General features: G+C 38.7%; 1 protein-coding gene across 19 annotated transcripts in view; it reads left to right on the top strand.

Annotated features, from left to right (window-relative positions):
* Positions 1 to 17,931, top strand: part of CADPS2 (calcium dependent secretion activator 2) — a 536,067-nt gene that overhangs the window by 130,803 nt on the left and 387,333 nt on the right. For all 19 annotated transcript variants that reach the window (XM_047694444.1, XM_047694449.1, XM_047694446.1 and 16 more), the window contains exon 2: positions 11 to 124. In XM_047694444.1, the coding sequence (XP_047550400.1) occupies positions 11 to 124 (114 nt within the window). The remainder of the gene's footprint in view (positions 1 to 10; positions 125 to 17,931) is intronic.

Here is a 17,931-nt window from a genome sequence, read left to right as displayed (position 1 = left end):
TTCCTTGCAGCTTAACAAGCAACAATTGCAGTTACTGAAAGAAAGGTTCCAGGCCTTCCTCAACGGAGAAACCCAAATCGTGGCCGATGAAGCATTTTGCAATGCAGTTCGGAGTTACTATGAGGTAAGTTTAAAGAGTTTTGTTTTTGACATTATGATGCTTTTTAAAAGTTTTTTTAAAAGTGTCTTTCTCATTTTAAGGAACTCACCAGTATGATAGGAAGGGCAATGAGTTTGCAGCCTTCCTGAAAGCATTGTCAATTTTATTTTGCAATTTAAAAACTCTAATTCCATGACCTGGTTTCCAGAGATAAACAGAATGGGAAGTTATTGACATCTTTTGAGGAGAAGTAAAGTGTTCAGAAAAAATCTTCTGGCAGTGACTGATATAGCTGAGTATAGCTATCTTTGGGTCCACATGTCTGAATTATCCTTCTTAATCAGGATTTCAATCATAAATTGCTATCTTGTGCCATTTTGTTCTGCAAGCCTTATAATTAAGACGAGTGCTAATTTCAATAGGATAAATTGAATTCTCTTTTCTTCCTGGAGGAATACTATCAGTACCACCTTGCTATTTGCTGTAGTTTTAGTTTGTGATTCATCAGGTACTCCCCATGGATTCTCTGTGAGCACCAGTGTCCACACGTGGCCATTCATTGCTTCAGTGAGTTGCCAGTGGATGTTAAATGTAGAAAATTCCCTTTTTATCCTAAGCGTCTCAGAGCCATGGGGGGAATGCATTCCTTTTTATTGGGTGGACAATCTAAATCTTTACCTGTAGAACCAGAACATGCAAACCTATTAGACTAGTAAAAAGAAAATGTGGAGAATGCAGTAGGTCAGATATTCCCTGACACGGGGAATATCTTTGCATGGAGAATAACTGGATATACAGATAATTGGTTGGATTCGTAATTGATTGATGATATGCCTTAGAAGTTACTTCATGAAACCCAAGAGGGCTTTACATTACCCCAAGAGTTGGCCCGTTGAATTGTATGAAAGCAGAGAAGTCTTGCTTACCAGTTATGTGAATGGCATGAGTCTCATGACAGTAGTGATGTTGTCTAACTGGATCTTGACCCAAAATCCCTAAAGTATAGGACCTTAAACATTTTATTTATTTGAGAGAATGAGACATAAGTAGGCAGAGAAGCAGGCAGCGAAAGAGGAGGAAGCAGGCTCCCTGCTGAGCAGAGAGCCAGATGCAGGGCTCGATTCCAGGACCCTAGGATCATGACCTGAGCCGAAGGCAGAGACTTTAACCCATTGAGCCACCCAGGCACTCCTTAAAAATTCTTAAGTATAGGACATTTTATTTCATCTTGAGTCAGTCTTCCAAGGTGAAATCTTGCCTCGAATCTTACAAGATGAAATAAATATGAGGGCCTATCCTAGTGTCATGTAATGAAAGAAAAGCTAAACGTCTGTGTTCAGGAAGAAGGAAACAGGGTTGAGGAAAGTAATTTATGTAAAAAAAAAAAAAAGATGTAATTTTAAAAATTAAACAGCTCATTTTTGGCTCGGGTAAATGTATTAGGGACCCTGGGCATGTTTCAGTTAGGAAAACTGAAACCGAGTGAGGGGAACGTGTGGGAGTTTGCAGTAATATATCTGCCACTTGTGTCTAAATATAAAATTATTCCGAAATCTATTCCAAACTGTTTTTTAATATGCTTATTAAATGACTTCATGTAGGGCACTTGGGTGGTTCAATTGGTTAAGTTTCCAACTCTGGATTTTTGGCTCAGGTCATGATCTCATGGTCATAAGATCAAGCCCTGCATCAGGCTCCACACTGGGCCCTGGAGCCTACTTAAGATTCTCTCCCTCTCGTCTACGGCCATACCACCCTGAATGTGCCCGACCTCCTCTGATCTTGGAAGCTAAGCAGGGTCGGGCCTGGTTAGTACTTGGATGGAAGAGTCTCTCCCTCTCTTCATCCTCTAACTCCTGCTCTGGCTTGCTCACTCCTCTCTTAAAAGAAAAAGAAAAAAAAAAAATCATTAAACACATAATGTGACATGGCCATACGTTTGCAAAAGGCACACTTAATCTATGTTGATGAAAAGATTGTACTTTAATTAGAAGAAAGAGCATCCCTACTGTATTCTACATGAGGATTGTGTTCTCTTCTGGGGGCCATATATAAAAATGTGGACAGGGGCACCTGGGTGGCTCAGTGGGTTAAAGCCTCTGCCTTCGGCTCAGGTCATAATCCCAGGGTCCCAGGATCGAGCCCTGCTTCCCCTCCTCCTCGCTCCTGCCTCTCTGCCTGCTTGTGATCTCTGTCAAATAAATAAATAAAAATCTTAAAAAAAAAAATGGACAAACTCAGGGTTAATCTGGTTTGGAATGTTTCATATGTAGGTTATTTGAAGGAACAGATGTTTAATCTGGAGATGGATTAAGTTGTGTTTTTGGAAACTACAGTAAGAACTAGGACTAAGATGGCCACTAAAGTGGGACGTTTGCAATCCACCATCAGAGTTTTGTTGCACTGTCGAAATGCAGAATGGGCTGGTGAGGGCAGCGTCCCTGGAGGCCAGATTCTGGCTTCACTTCACAAACATTTGGAAAGCCTATTGCCTCAACAGGTCCTGAAACTCTCCCCTGGACTTAGTGAATCAGAAATTCAGAATCTGTACTTAATAAAGCTCCTCAGATTGTTGTGCAATCGGTAGGTTTCTAACCAGTGGAATTAGAGGAGTATGGGTTGGGATTGTTACAGAAAGTGTTGTAAGAACTAAAGAGGTGGTTGGACTGGGTGATCTAGTCTTTCTGGCCAGTGTTTACTTCTGAAACTATGTCTACCCTGTCTTTGTGCAACCCTCAAAGCAGTGTTAAGATTAGTGATATTAATAATGTGTTTATGGGGTTATACTTTTAGTTGAATTTGGAAGTTACTTTCTAGGTGGTACACAGTTGGTACTTAAACTCTTGAATAAGGACATTTTTTTGGATAAATATGGTATTTATTTATTTATTTTGCATCTCAATTTTCTTCCTCATAAGACTTTTCCCTTTATATTAGGATTACAGTTTTGTATACTTCGCTATGACCAACAGTGCTGGTAGTCTCTCTCAACAGCCTAATAAAAATACCCAAGTTTTTTCTTCCAGCATCTCCGGGTAAAGAGTTCAAGTATTACCCACAAATTATAGAGACAGAAACTAATGCTCAGAGATGTTAAATGACTTGTTTGGGGGCGCCTGGGTGGCTCAGTGGGTTAAAGCCTCTGCCTTCGGCTCAGGTCATGATCCCAGGGTCCTGGGATCGAGCCCCGCATCGGGCTCTCTGCTCAGCAGAGACCCTGCTTCTCTCTCTCTGCCTGCCCCTCTGCCTACTTGTGATCTCTGTCTAATAAATAAATAAAAAATCTTAAAAAAAAGACTTGTCTGCTGCTATATATTGAGGAAGCATCTGAGTTAAATATGAATCTACATTTCAGACTCATTCTCATGGAGCTGTTTCACAGTTGCCTTTTTGAATACACCTGTGTCAGGTAGTGTGTGCCAAGCATGCTGAAAAAGATTTCATTCTTTAGAATAAACCCTTTAAACAGATTGGTCTATTTCATCTCTAAAACAAGAGTACTAAAATCTGTACAGCTAATTAATAGAGCTAAAATTTCTCTTTCCACTAAAGCTTCTGGAAAATAGACTCTTGGTTTCCACCCAAGGCTTACTGAGTCAGAATTCCTGAGGATAGAGCATCTGAATTTTGAGGTTGGAGCTGGATGACTTCGACTCACCCTATTTTGAGAAACACGTTGAACTAGATCTTACAACTGCTGGCAGAGGTGTTCTCCGAAGGAGCTGTTTTTGTCCTGGTTATTTTATCCCTAGTGTGTAGCACACAAATGCATTCAGCAGATATTTGTTGACTAAGTAATTGAGGCCTGTCGCACTTATTTCTCTATGTGGAAATTGTTTATTTTGTTTATTTTCCCCCACAACTCTTTTTCTAAAGGTATTGTTTGTAAAAGTATGGTATTTGTTTTAATTGTAACTGTTCTCATTCATGGTTTGTTTCTTCAAAGATTGAAACATTTCAGAAGCACGGTTGAGCTTTTGTGTTCTCTCTAATTTAGTATTCTATGGTTCTATGATCTTTTTTGGCTTCTTACATCCTTTGAGGTCTGTTTTTTTCAGGGATATTTTGTTTGCTTTTATACAACTGTTTTCAACTACTAATAGTCTTATCAGTAGTAATTTTCTCTCTTATTAGGTTTTGTAGCCTTTAGCTGTGATGGCCATTTCTAACTGTAATGATAGACATGAAAAATCCTAATAAGTGTGTATTACTGACACAACAATACATATTCATATTCTCAAGTTCTCCCAAAGTCTGTAGACTACTGATTTTTTTGTTTGTTTTTTAGTTTCATAAATGCTGTTTAGTGATTTTATGATGTCTTTTCCAGCTTGGTTGAATGTCTATTTTCTAAAGACAATTAAGAGTTACTGGTATGTTTTTTATTGGTTGTAACTTCGGATTACCTCTTTGTTCCTTTACACTTGGGATCTTAATTATAACACTTAAAATACAGTTTTCCTCCATGTTATCTGACCTAAAGCGTTTCTTCAAGGTACATTCATTACTTTAAGAGATCATCTTTCAACTAGATCATGAGAGGATTAGATTTTGGAATTATGTGGTGCCCTTTTAGGGGTGCATTCATGTGTCTTTGTTTTAATATTTACCGTGAATACTATGCAAAATGCTCTGTGTGTTGTGAAGGTAATGATTTTTTTTGACAACATAATTTTTATCACATGCATTTTGGTAAGATATCTAAAGTTTGGCTATAATATCAGACTATGGAGTACTAAACATAAGTCTGTTTTTGGTGAAATATCACCAGTCTTTGTTCCCATAAAGTTAAGTATAATTAGGGGGAAAAAAAAAATGGACCCAAGCGTGTAAATCACCTAACAAGGCAGCCACAGTGGTACTGAGGGACCAGAACAGGAAAAGAAGAAAGGGCAGAAGAAAGGGCAAGTTAACAGTAATAATCTTGGTTATTTTATGGTTGCTAATGGTTGGTTGTTAGATTCTGCTGTACTTTCTTTTTTAATTGAAATTTTTTTCCTTCCAAGTGTGTGTGTGTGTATGTGCGTTTTATCCCCTGTAAATAACTTGCTGTTGGGAGGAAACCATAAAGTGGACATTAATTTTACACGTATTTGCTTGTTTTGTTTTTCAATATAGGAAACTTGAGCTGACTCTGGAAATGGGGAAACATAGGTCTTACTGCAACCTAATACTCTCCAACTTGTTCTTGCCATCAGGTACCTGCTCATTCCACAAAAATCAAGTGGGCTTCATCCAAATATAAACAATGACAGTGTGATTTATAACAGACCTGTAGGAAAGTAAATGGCCTTTCTCAGAGATTTCCTAAAGGATATACAATTGCTTGGTAGTTCCTTTCAGCATAACAAAGTTAGAAGTTCTTTTGCTGGTGGTGGTGGTGGTGGGTTGGCTTTGTTCACAACTTCTGAGAAAGGGTGTGGTTTTCTTACTCCACTGGTTTATATTCTTCTGGTTTTGAAGAACAGATGAGGATTATAGGGGTGTTTAGCATTTTAAAAGCTGCCAAAAATGTATTGTCATTAGTCACACCCCCACCATCACCATTTGCTTTTCAGATTTTCTCCTGCTAATAAGACAGAATGAGTCTTAAGACTAAATTGAAATTAAAAATGTTTTCAGTGTTTCTCAAATTTCATATAAAATGAAAAATTGAATCCTAAAATATTTTGAACTCTAATTTAGGCCCTTTTATTACATACTTAAAATACATTTTTAAATTCTGGGATTCAGAAGATTTCTACTTTATTAAAGAACAGTTTTAAATAGAATTAACACATACTTATGTCAGGGAATTAATACGGAGGAAAACTTGCTATCCTAAAGCTGTTGCTAAAAACAGTATTAAAACATAAAATAAATCCCAACTATTTGGTTCACTCGTTCCTGCTTTTGGGAAGTTTTAGCACTATATGTTGGTCATTCTCGCTTCTTTATGAATGAGCTGTCCATTTTTCCATTTGAATATTCTTCTTTTAAATACTGATTTATAGGAGCACCTGGGTGGCTCCATTGGTTAAGCGTCCGACTCTTGGTTTCAGCTCAGGTCATGATCCCAGGGTCATGATATCCAGCCTTGCATGAGGCTTCTTGCTCAGTGGGGAGTCTGCTTGGGATTCTCTGCCTACACTGGCTTAATCTCTTGGTCTCTCTCAAATATCTTAAAAAAAAATACACTAATTTATAAGTGTTCGTTATAGACCAAGAGACTTTGTTATGCTGTGGTTACTTCTTTTCCACATTTCCTTACCCCCAATGCAGCATTTCCTATTCTGGTGGAATGAAAGGCACTTTCACATCCCAAATAGAGACTGCATCCATTTTGTCTGCTTTGGATTTTCTTATTCAAGAACGATTTGTGAGTGTGCTTTCCTCCCATGTTTCCACCCTTCCAGCTACCACCCTTCTTGGATTAGTAGCTCTGGGATTAGGTAACTAATGGTTAGTATAATTCATGTCATAGCTGTGGACCTGTTTCTTCATCTGCTGAAGGGGGAAGAAGATCTCAAACTGTCTCTAATTGCACAAGTTTCTGAGAGGTAGTTTGTGTCTTGGCACTTTTCCTTTCTTTGTCTTGTATACTCTCACAACTTGAAGATGAAAAGAACAAAGCATGGCTTGATACTGTGGTTCTAGGACAAATTTCTGGGCCATAGTTTTGAATTTCTATACACACATATTAAAAGAAAACAAAACTATATCTTCCTAATCCAGAACACCAAGGAACTTCAGCCTGCTTCTCCCATGGAAATTGGGATATCCGTTCCAGCTTCCTGGGACCACCAATCACTTTGGTATCCTTCCTTTTACCTACTTGCTTTCCCGGACAATATAACCAAACTCTTAGTATTTACTTAAAAAATAAGTGCAGGGGTGCCTGGCTGGCTCAGTCAGTAGTCAGTGGTCAGTCAGTACTATTCAGTAACCATGAGTAATAATCTCATGGTTATGAATTCAAGCCCCACATTGGGTGTAGAGCTTACTTAAAAGAGCTCACCTCAAGGGTTGACCTACTGTGGTGGTCCAGGTGACAGTGTCATATGGTGTAGAATGAGAGCCTTAGAAATAAAGATCAATGGGATGACTGGCATATATTTGGAGGATAGAGATTAGTCTCTGACCTTGATCTCTATCCCCCACTACCTTGTGTTAACCTTAATAAAATTGTCAGTTAGTTAAAGTGCAGTTGTTTGGTTTGTGAGAACTGAGAACCTTTTAATGCATTTTTGTTTTGCTTTATGTAGTCATTCTTTTAGAATTAATAGGCACTACTTCAATGTTACTTTGTCTTGTGTGTGCCAGCTTGAGGGAGAGAGGCTGAGCAGGTCTGCATTTAAATATTTTGATGAAAATTTCTGTATCATTTTACTTTGGGATAGAAAGATTTACTTTTCGTATTCCAAGGGATGTTTGACCTGTCAGAATCCTTTAAATTTCGAAATAATGGCATGGAGAAGGCCTATTTTTTTTCATAGTGAATTGATGAATGCTGAGTAAACCAAGATTGGCAGCCTGTGACAAGAGGGTATAAAAAAGGTCAGCACATTCATAGATGAAATCCCAGGAATCAGTAATGAGAAGTGAGGTTTTAAATTTGCATTGAGCTCTGCAGATCACATTGTATTTGTTATTTTTGATATTAGTGGTTTTATTTCACATCACATTTTCTTAAATTCTAAGGATGGCATTTTCATTTAAGCATTTTGTAAGAATCTGGGGAAATGTTTTCATGTCTGAGATTCCTATTTCTGTTTCGGGGAGCTTGCTGTTTGCTGCCTGTCAATGCATTTTGTAGCCTTGCCTGCCTTCTTGATGGCATCCATTTTGTGGTGAGGAAGGCATAGTCCATAGATAGTAGGATTTTGTTGATTGAAAGCAGCTGAGGAAATCATTTTGAGCATTTTCTTCCTTTTCACACATTTTTAGAAGAATTGGTGATTGAGTTTTTCAGGCTTATGTGATGTATTTGTGGCAGAGGGCATGGTTCTACCTTTCTCTCTTTAACCATTAATCTTCTCCATCTGCATTCTCATATAAGGATGGCATATCTTAGAGTAGCCGCAGATTAGCAGATCTAGTGCAGTGTTCCAGTTTGGCCAGGAATTTGGAAATTTAATCCAAGCCAGGTAGCCACAAGGAACAGAAGCACATGTGGCTTACTCAGTTCAGCTTCCTCTAGTCCCCACACCCAGTGTTCACGTTCTCCTGGCTGGGTTACGGCACTGCAAGGGAAGGCCTTTGTCATATCTCAGATGCTTCTTTATTTATTTTTTTTTTTTTAAGATTTTTGTTTATTTGACAGAGATCACAAGTAGTCAGAGAGGCAAGCAGAGAGAGAGGAAGAGGCAGGCTCCCTGCTGAGCAGAGAGCCTGATGCGGGCTTGATCCCAGGACCCTAGGATCATGACCTGAGCTGAAGGCAGAGGCTTTAACCCACTGAGCCACCCAGGTGCCCCTCAGATGCTTCTTTTTGAGTGGGGCCACAGTCTTGTTACACTTTGGCCTGACATCATGATTCAGGAAGAATTTAGACCTATCTTGGTCTATCAGTGCTATCAGGCACTCTTGGTTCTTTAGATAAAATCCAAGTTGGCGAAGCCATATCCTTCTCCTGGAAAAAGTATCATGTTAGTGTTTAGAGAATCTGAGTGGTCACCCTGCCGCAGCATTCTTAGGGGTGAGCTGTTGAGTCGCAGGTCACATTTATAAGTGTAGTCCTTCATTAATAAGGGAAAAGCTCTTTAGGTGTCTTTGAGAACTTAGTTTCATTCCTGTTACTTTATCTTAAGAGTAACATTTCTTTGAAAAACCATCATTCTTTGATTTACCTCATGAGGCAAGCTGTATCTTACATGGATTTTTTGGTATCAAATTTCTTTCTGATTTTACAGTTAATTTCTTTGATACCTGAAACATTTTTCAATTTCTAAACATTTGCAGGGGTAAATAGTTTCCCTGAGGCTTTTTGACCCTGAAAGTGTCATGACTTTGTACATCACTCCTAATTCAGATGTTTCCTTTGCTTATCTTCTGTCAGGTTTACTCAGTAGAGTCTTTTGCATTGAGCTTCTATTTTTAAAGCTTTCTGTCTGTTCAGTGGTTTCAGGGGTGAGATTTTGAGAAGAATCACATGTACCCTTGTTAGCCTAGTCCAAGTGGGTGCTGGTCTCACCTTGATATGTCTAAATTTTTCTCTCCCATAGTCCTAAAAAAAAGATCAGAAAAAAGTTCTTAAAGCATAAGGTATTAAACAGGTAAAATATGCAATAAAAATGCTGTTAGCTAAGATAGTCATTGATCATCTGTTTCTTAGTACATTTTGGTATATTACCTTTGTTGTTTTCTTTTTTTTAACCTTTGTTGTTTTCAAAGTGCTTACGGAAAGGCCTGTTTTCATTTGGGACCCCCAAAACTCACTATAGACATAGTCCCTACTCTTCCGTATTTCACAGTTGAAGAAACTATTTTGTTAGTTGAAGGTACCTCTAGGATGGAAAATCTTATTTTCAGAAGATCACTGGGAAGAGCATTCTTTTACATACAAATCTAGGTATTTGATGGAGTTTTATTTAAGTAGTTGAGCTGGTGAAATAACATTTGTTGTCTTGATAAAGGACAGCTATTTGGAAAAAAAAATGAAGCTGCTTAGGAAGTACTTGCTCTTAGGGATAATAGAGGGATAATAAAGGGCTAATAAGGAAAGCTATTAGCATTTATCCCATAATCCTTCAACCATCCACTGTGTTTGAGGGGCTGTGCAGGTGCCCTCCAGGTCCTTAGCTTCTACCTTGCTCTAAAGTACTAGCTTTTGAGGGTAAAGACATATTCCCAACATTCCTGGCTGTGATGAGAGGAAGGACCATTAAGAACGCCAAAAGAGACGATTTCAGAGAGAAACTGATTAGTTGTAATTTACAGTTGAGGTTCTTAATCTGGATAGAACTCAGGGGGGGCGCCTGGGTGGCTCAGTAGGTTAAGCCTCTGCCTTTGGCTCAGGTCATGATCTCAGGGCCCTGGGATCGAGGCATAGGGCTCTCTGCTCGTGGGGAGCCTGCTTCCCCCTCTCTCTCTGCCTGCCTTTCTGCCTACTTGTGAGCTCTATCAAATAAATAAATAAAATCTTAAAAAAAAAAAAAACTCAGGGAATATGAGTGCAGATGGGAAAATATTACACCTTTATTTTCACTAACCTCTAATTGAAATTTAGCATTTATTTAATGAATGTGCACAACCAAGTACAGTTGTACTAGCCATATCTGTGGTTTTATCCCCTATCAAAATACATGTATTTTCTTTTTTTTTTAATTTAAATTCTAGTTAACATACAGTACAACATTTCAGAGGTAGAATTTGGGGATTCAAAAATTATGCATTTTCCTATCACATATTTGATTGCAGCTATCTTGGAAATACTGGGGAAGCTCATGAACTACACTGGAATTATAGTACTTTTAAATCCTGTAGTACACGTTGTTAATGAGTTATTAAGACGCACATAAATTGCTATGGCACATTCTTAAGAATATTTTCATAATTGTATTTCAGTAAAACTGCTTTCCTTTGTAATCCTATGAATTTGTGCTTAAAAACATTATTTGGGCCGGGGTGGGGGTGGGTTCAGAGGCTTTGCCAGACTGCCAAAAGGTTCCTGTTACCAAAATGGTTAGAAATCTGACTTAGAGGACTTTTGAAGGCTTCATCACAGAGGAAATAGTTTGAAGCACAAGGGGTAATGGCAGGCAGAATGGTGTGTTGTCTCTGTGTTGGAATTGCAGATTTAACACCTTTTATCTATGTGACTTCTGGAACTGAACCCTGTTACTTCATTTTCTTCATCTGTAAAACAGTGATAAATGCATCTACCTCCCAGGATTGTTGATGATTAAACCAATTAATGAATTTAAATTGCTAAGCACAGTGCTAAATGTGAGCATTATTATTACCTGGAGCATTGCTTTCCCAAAAGTACCTGGCATTTTTTTTTTTTTTTTTTTTTTTGCCCAGTTCAGCACTTAATTCGTATTATCATGTGTATTGCTTCCTAATTAAAAGCTCTTTCAGAGCAGGAAATCATGGTTTATATGCTCCTGAACATTTAGACACTAGGTAATCAATGTTGAATTAAACAGCTCATCTAATAAACATTTATTGAAGTGCTAATCAGGTACTGTCTTAAGCCCTGGAATTAAAAGATGAATAAGGCAAGGTCTTTTGACCTCAAAGAGTCCAGTCTGTTGGGAAAGAGGGATGCATGAACATTGATGATGAAAATCATCCTGGCCAGCTTCACTAGCATGGAGTAGGGATGACTGAAACCACATGGTTCTTCTAAAGTTCTCCCTTCTCTGTTGAGCAAACCCAGGAAGATTGGAATCTGCTGGCACCTATCTCAACATGAAAATATGTCCGTGGAAGTTGACATTCTGTGGATTTCTTACAAAGCTGTGAAGATTAGATGAAGCATGTTCATTTGCAACAGGGTGTGGTGCATAATGCATTTCAAATGGTAACTTTTCAGTTGAACAACCAACTGCCAGTATCTGTTTTTGATGTGCTAAAAAAGAGCTTCCTATGGATGCACCTAATAGTATTTAAAGTTGGAATAATTCTACTTGCTATTCATGTGGCAATAATCTTAGGAACATCTAATTATTGACCAAGAATTAAACATGGTTCACTTTTAAGAACAGGATGAGAGACAGTTCATTTAGAGGACAAAGTAGAAGAGCCCAAAGGTTCTTCATGTGATGGTGATACGTACTTTTATAATACCTTACACTTAATGTCAAGGTCTACTTAAGCATATATTATTTCAACAGCATTAATTCTGTATGTGGGACATAAGCGGCTGCCTTCAGCTCAGATCATGATCCCAGGGTCCTGGGATTGAGCCCTGCATTGGGTTCCCTGCTCTGCAGAGAGCCTGCTTCTCCCTCTCCCTCTACCTGCTGCTCTGCCTACTTGTACTCTCTCTCTGTCAAATAAATAATCTTAAAAAAAAAAAATTCTGTATGCATTCCTAATTTTGTTTCCAAATGTTTGGCATGTTCTTCCAAATTGAGTTAATATGCTTAAATTCCTTAATTCAGTGAGATGGTGTTTTCACTGTGGCACACATTTATTGTCTCTAAAAGAGTTAACATGGACTCGTTTGGCAGGACACCCTCAGCATGACGCTCTGATTTGTTTTATTTCTATTCAGCCAACATTTGAGTGTCCATTGATCATGTGGATTTGGAGTAGTCCTGCCTGTGCTCCAGGATTAGGGGAAAATTGTGAACTGTTGAATTCAAACATAATGTTTAGGAAATATTTTAGTAATTGTAGTTCTCTATTGTAGGAACACTCCTTTTTCAGTAAGTTTTTTTCCATTTTGAGATGGTATGCTCATGTTTTCATTTTTTAAATTACAACAAATAGTTGCAGAGGAAATATTTCCTTCCCCAGTGGCCTTTAATCTCTACATGATTTTGATGAAAAGTAAGTGACGATTTCCTACTTCTGTGATTCCCCCCCCCAGTCACCTTGGACTATGTTTAGTCCTTCATATACTGCTGGGATTTTAGCTTGACTACTTTTCTCTGTTCTGAAGGTTTCTGTGTCACAGAGACCAGGATGGGAATTAAATTCCCCTACCTTCTACTTTTCTTATAAGGTTATATGCACATCGGGAATACCAAGGATAGGTGTTAAAGCTGTGATCATTGTAGGTGGATTAGGAAGGGTCCTTGGAGAGGTAAGGCATTAAAATAGACTTTACCTCTCTGTTCCATGCATGTTGGGGAGAAGAGGAAGGGAGCTTCCCTCCCTCTTTCTGATTGGGAGGCTTTGTTTTTAAAATTGGCTTCACTCTGTGCTCTAGTTGGGCACTGAGAGTAATGAGGGGCAGTGTGATCTTGGTGCCCCTTATTTCCTTGCAGCTTGGAGAAAGTAGATGATTTGAGCAAGCTAAGGAGCGGAGAGGAAGGGCTGTGTTTGGGAGACGTTCCTGCTGGCTCCCCTCCATGCAGAGCTGCACACCTCAGTCGTATTTGGTGCTTCTCTGTTTCACTCCCTCGCTGTTCTTCCTCCTTCCTTTTTTCCCCTACTTCCTCCACTGCCTTTCAAGAGCTCTCAGTATATTCAGTACCTCCCCCCACCCCATACCAGCCCCTGAAGTGACTGCTGGCCCCGCCTCCTCCCACACATAGATCCTGGTTCGCCCATTGCCATCACCCAGTATGCAAAGGAGGCTGAGTCCTTAGAACAGAGAGGGATTTGTGTCTTGGCTAGGGCTGTTTGTTTTTTTGTTGTTTTTTTTTTTAACTTAGTGTCTTCAAAGTTATTACACTTAGGGTGGTTTTACTATTGAAACAGCAAGTGGCAAGTGATTATTGTAAATGCAGCAGGTCGTAGGTAAAAGCAAGATCAAATGCACCCTGATTTTAGATTCCTGATGGAATTCTGTTTGAGAAAGGGCTTTATTTGCTTCAGTTGACTGCTCTGTCGAACTCACGGACTGTCCAGGTCCTTGGCTACCCGCATTGTCTCCGACTGGTAGCGTGTGGTTCTTTTTGCTCTTCTCCGCTCCATAGTGTTTTCTCATTCTTTTCGGTGTCATGTTGTAATGCTTGCGTGTTTGATCAGTTCGTTGACAGTTTTTATCTTAGTCTTGTTCTAGCAGCCTGAACGGACTAAAACACCGTCCACTAGGCGACTTAGAACAGCAGAAACTGATTTCTCAAAGTCGTGTGGACTGAGAAGTCCAAGATACGGTTCTGGCAGATTCAGGGGGGTGGCTTGCAAGGAACTACTTCCCGGTTCATGGATTGTGCTTTCTTGATGTGTCCTCAGAGTGGAGGGGGCTTGGGAGCTCCGTGGAGTCTTTATAAGAGCACTAATCTCATTATTGAGGGCTCTACACCCAGGACAAAAGTGACTTCCAAAGTCCCCACCTCCTGATACCATCACATTGGGGTGCTAGGATTTCAACTTGGGAATTTGGTGGGACACACGCCTTCAAGTCATAGCACCTCATTTCACTAAATTGCCTCTTACGTACTTGACTAGTCCTCAATGGGGAGAAAAACAGGAGTTGCTGAAGGTAACGTGTGCATCTTGCTTTTCATTATATGCCCTGTTGGCTCTTGCCACTTTCCTCTATCCAGAGAGCACTACCTGTCCTGTGGGACTGCATTCCCTGCTTATATCCTGTAACCCTCCCTCCTCTCTACATCCTCCTTCCACTTCTCTCTCCCTTTTTTCCTCTTCCCTTATCTGCACATGATTTTTCCATGTCAGAAGATTTACAGATACGTGGGAATATAATGGGGAACATGGAATATGAAAGTTGCTGGAGTTGTCAGATTAAGATGTCATGATCAAATTGCATAGTGACTGTCACGTAAGCTACTCAGTTTCTACTTTAGTAAACCTTAAGTGTGTATCAGAAAATGTGGAATATACTAGAGATAAGTAGTATTTCATTATTTTCTGCCCAGTATTTTACTATGTGAATAAAATGGTTCTTCCCAGGGTGCATTGTTAAATTTAAGGCCCTTGAGCTAAAAGATAGTAAGATTTCAGTTGCTAAGTGTTCTATAAGATTTTCTACAGCAGAGTGTTGTTTACTCCTTATTTTAAAGCTGCTTCATTATTACGATTAACTTCAGGGTATGAAGATTAATTATTTTTTCATTTATAAGATAACTTCCACATGGAAAATCTAAATATTATCTGTAAGCCAATTTGTAGTCTCATTGGGAGAAAAAAGTTTCTGCCACTTCTTTGTCATGTTGTTTATAAATTGTGCAGAAAATTTTATATGGTCTCACCCATTTAATGTTTTCACTTAAACATTAAAACTTATCTGAAAGAATCTGTTCTTTTTTTTTTTTTTTAATGTCTTTGTACCTTTAGGATGACTGGGTGGCTCTGTTGGTTAAGCATGGGACTCTGGATTTAGGCTCAGGTCGTGATCTTGGGGTCATTAGATGGAGCCCCACTGTCAGGCTCCATGCTGGGAGTGGAGCCTGCTTAAGACTCTGTCTCCTCCTGCCCTGTACCCTCCCCGTGTGTGTGCTCTCTAAAGGAAAAATGTTTTTGTACCTTCAATTTACACATTTTTGAAGCTGCCAGACTATTTAGGCATCGCTACTACATATCTGTCCTATTTTGCTTGTTTGGTGGGACCAAACTGAGAAGAGGAGAAAACTTCCCAATTGGGTTCTTGACAAGCTATTTGGAAAATTAATGCCAAGTGATAAAAATGTGATAGATAATGCCAGACATGAAAATAAGCTGGGAATCTGTCATAGTCTGAATTCAAAAATAATAAATGTACAGAACAGTTAATATTAGGAAAGATAACTTGCACTATAAAATAATCTTTGTTTTGTCATTTCTGTTCATTACAGATTTACCTTAAGTGGCAAATTTTGTTGGTATATAAAAAAAAATCAGAACACCTGTGTTAGATTGTCAAAATTTAAAGGTTTCTTAGTAGAATGAAAAGCATGTTCACATTCCATGTAGAAACTAAACATTTTCTTCAGCATGGAGTGGCTATAAATAGATTCACAGTACTTCAGATCACATTTGCTCCAAATGAGTTTATTGTAAACTTTTGAAGAAAAATGTAATTTTTTCATGTTGAAATGTGTATGAAAGATACAGCCCTTAGTAAAATCTGGGGGAACACAGTCATGTTGTTCATGTTTCTGTTAGGGTCACAGGGATCTTTAAGCTTCAGTGGTACATTACTAAGAGTGGACAATTGGGATTTTTACTTTGGAGTTGGTGTACTGTTTGGTTTTATAGTTGTTTAACTTGCTTTCCTTTCCTCACAGATTGTGTGAAAGTTTTAAGCCTTATACCAGGGAGAATTTTTTGACTGTAAGATGAGGGTAGCTGGCTTTGTCCATGGGAAAGCACCTCTGTATTTAGAGGCAGGTCTGTATTTACACTCTGCACCTTACTCAAAGGATCATGCGCTCAGTTTGAACTGCAGGTGGGCCACACAGGTGGCCCTGGTACACAGGCGTAGAATAGGGCTGGTGTTTTCCTGTGAAATAATCTTTTCACGTCTTTTAGGTATAGGCAGAAGAACATCTGCTGATCCTTAATTGCAGGGCAAAGGATTCCTCTGTGCCTTATAGAGGAGCCAAATCTAGATTCATGCTCCTTGTCCATGGGCTCAGGTTCTGTACCCCACCAGTTTGCCTGTGAGGAGAGAAACCTTCTCCAGGAGGCAGAATTATAAGGCTTAATTAATCCTAACTAGTAACAGTGGACAGTCCAATAGTGTTTGCTTGCAAAAGTTTAATGCCCTATCACTGGAGAGAACACCCATGCTATTTAGTACTGGGGGGTAAAGGGTATATGCAAGTAAAAAGGTTTTATATATGATGGAAGAGCTCAAGAATCTCGAAACCTGCTGAGAGGCATTCATTATCACTAAGAAGGAAGCAGTGTCTTCAGTGGCATTCTCAAAGTGAAGATGGGTCTTCCACCACCCAATTAGTAAATTCACAGTGTTAACATCAGCCTTGTAATGAGAGTGTTTAGGCTCACAGGTCTGAATCAGAGCATCTGCCATGGACTGAAGAGCATCTTGGAAACACTAAAACCAAAGCTTTGGGGTTTTTTTTTGTTTTGTTTTCCTAAAGCCTTTAACTTTTACTTTTCTATCTCTGCTGTGTCTTTGCTGAATATACCGTTGCCTGAAGTAATTGCTGTAGTGCTGTGTCTGGGTGTTTAATTCTTTAGATAATAGTCACAAAGAATAAACCTGAAAGTAGTAAACATGTTGAAAATAGTAAAACTAACACTAAAGTCTAGTTATAGTAGTCTTGTGAGACGAATGTTACCAAGATAAATGAAAAACAAATGTATGAATAAGAACAACTAGATAGGGGCGCCTGGGTGGCTCAGTGGGTTAAAGCCTCTGCCTTTGGCTCAGGTCATGATCCTGGGGTCCTGGGGTCGAGCCCTGCATTTGGTTCTCTGCTCAGTGGAGAGCCTGCTTCCTCCTCTCTCTCTCTCTCTGCCTGCCTCTCTGCCTACTTGTGATCTCTGTCTGTCAAAAAAACAATCTTTAAAAAAACAAGAACGACTAGATAAGCACAGGTAGTACAGTTATAGTTAAATTGGGTTTTAACTACTTTGAACAGTTCTATGCCAATAAATTTGGAAACTTATATGAAGCGATTATTTGGAAAAATGGACTCAAGAAGAAATAGAAAACCTGAATGATCTGTTATTACGATAGTGAAGTGATTTCTATGGTACCAAGACACTGGGCTCAAATAGTTTTACCAAATCTTCAAGGAAAAATAATTTCTTATTGTTAAGAAGTATTCTGGAAGTTAGAAGGAATGTTTTTCTAATAAAGCTAGTATATCTTTGTACAAACCAAATTTGGAAAATGTAAGAATAGAAAACTAAATATCAGTCTTTTTACATGGATACAAAAATCCTTAATAGAATATTAGTGAATAAATTTCAGTGTTGTGTTTCATGAAGTATGTTATATTGTGTGTGTGTGAATGAGTCAATGTTAGAACTACTGATATCATTGGGATAGAAAGATCGTGATTATATTAACATAACAAATGGTATTAATACAGTTCAACATGTGCTCAAGGCAAAAATATCCAAGATTAAAATGGGCACTACAAAGAAGTTTCTTGAATATCAGAAATTAATAGAAAGTGACCTAGCTAATGATGAAGACTTGAAGTTTTCAAAAGAAAATCAGGAATAAGACAAGGCTACTCTCCCTTACTATCCTCCCTTAACATAATGTACTCCTAGTCACTTCAAATGGGAAAGATAAACTTCTAAAGGTAAAC

Source organism: Lutra lutra, chromosome 11 (genome assembly GCF_902655055.1).
Source record: "Lutra lutra chromosome 11, mLutLut1.2, whole genome shotgun sequence".
NCBI classification, from domain to species: Eukaryota; Metazoa; Chordata; class Mammalia; order Carnivora; family Mustelidae; genus Lutra; species Lutra lutra.
The sequence above is the reverse complement of the archived record's forward strand: the minus strand, read 5'-3'. Positions and strand labels throughout refer to the sequence as shown.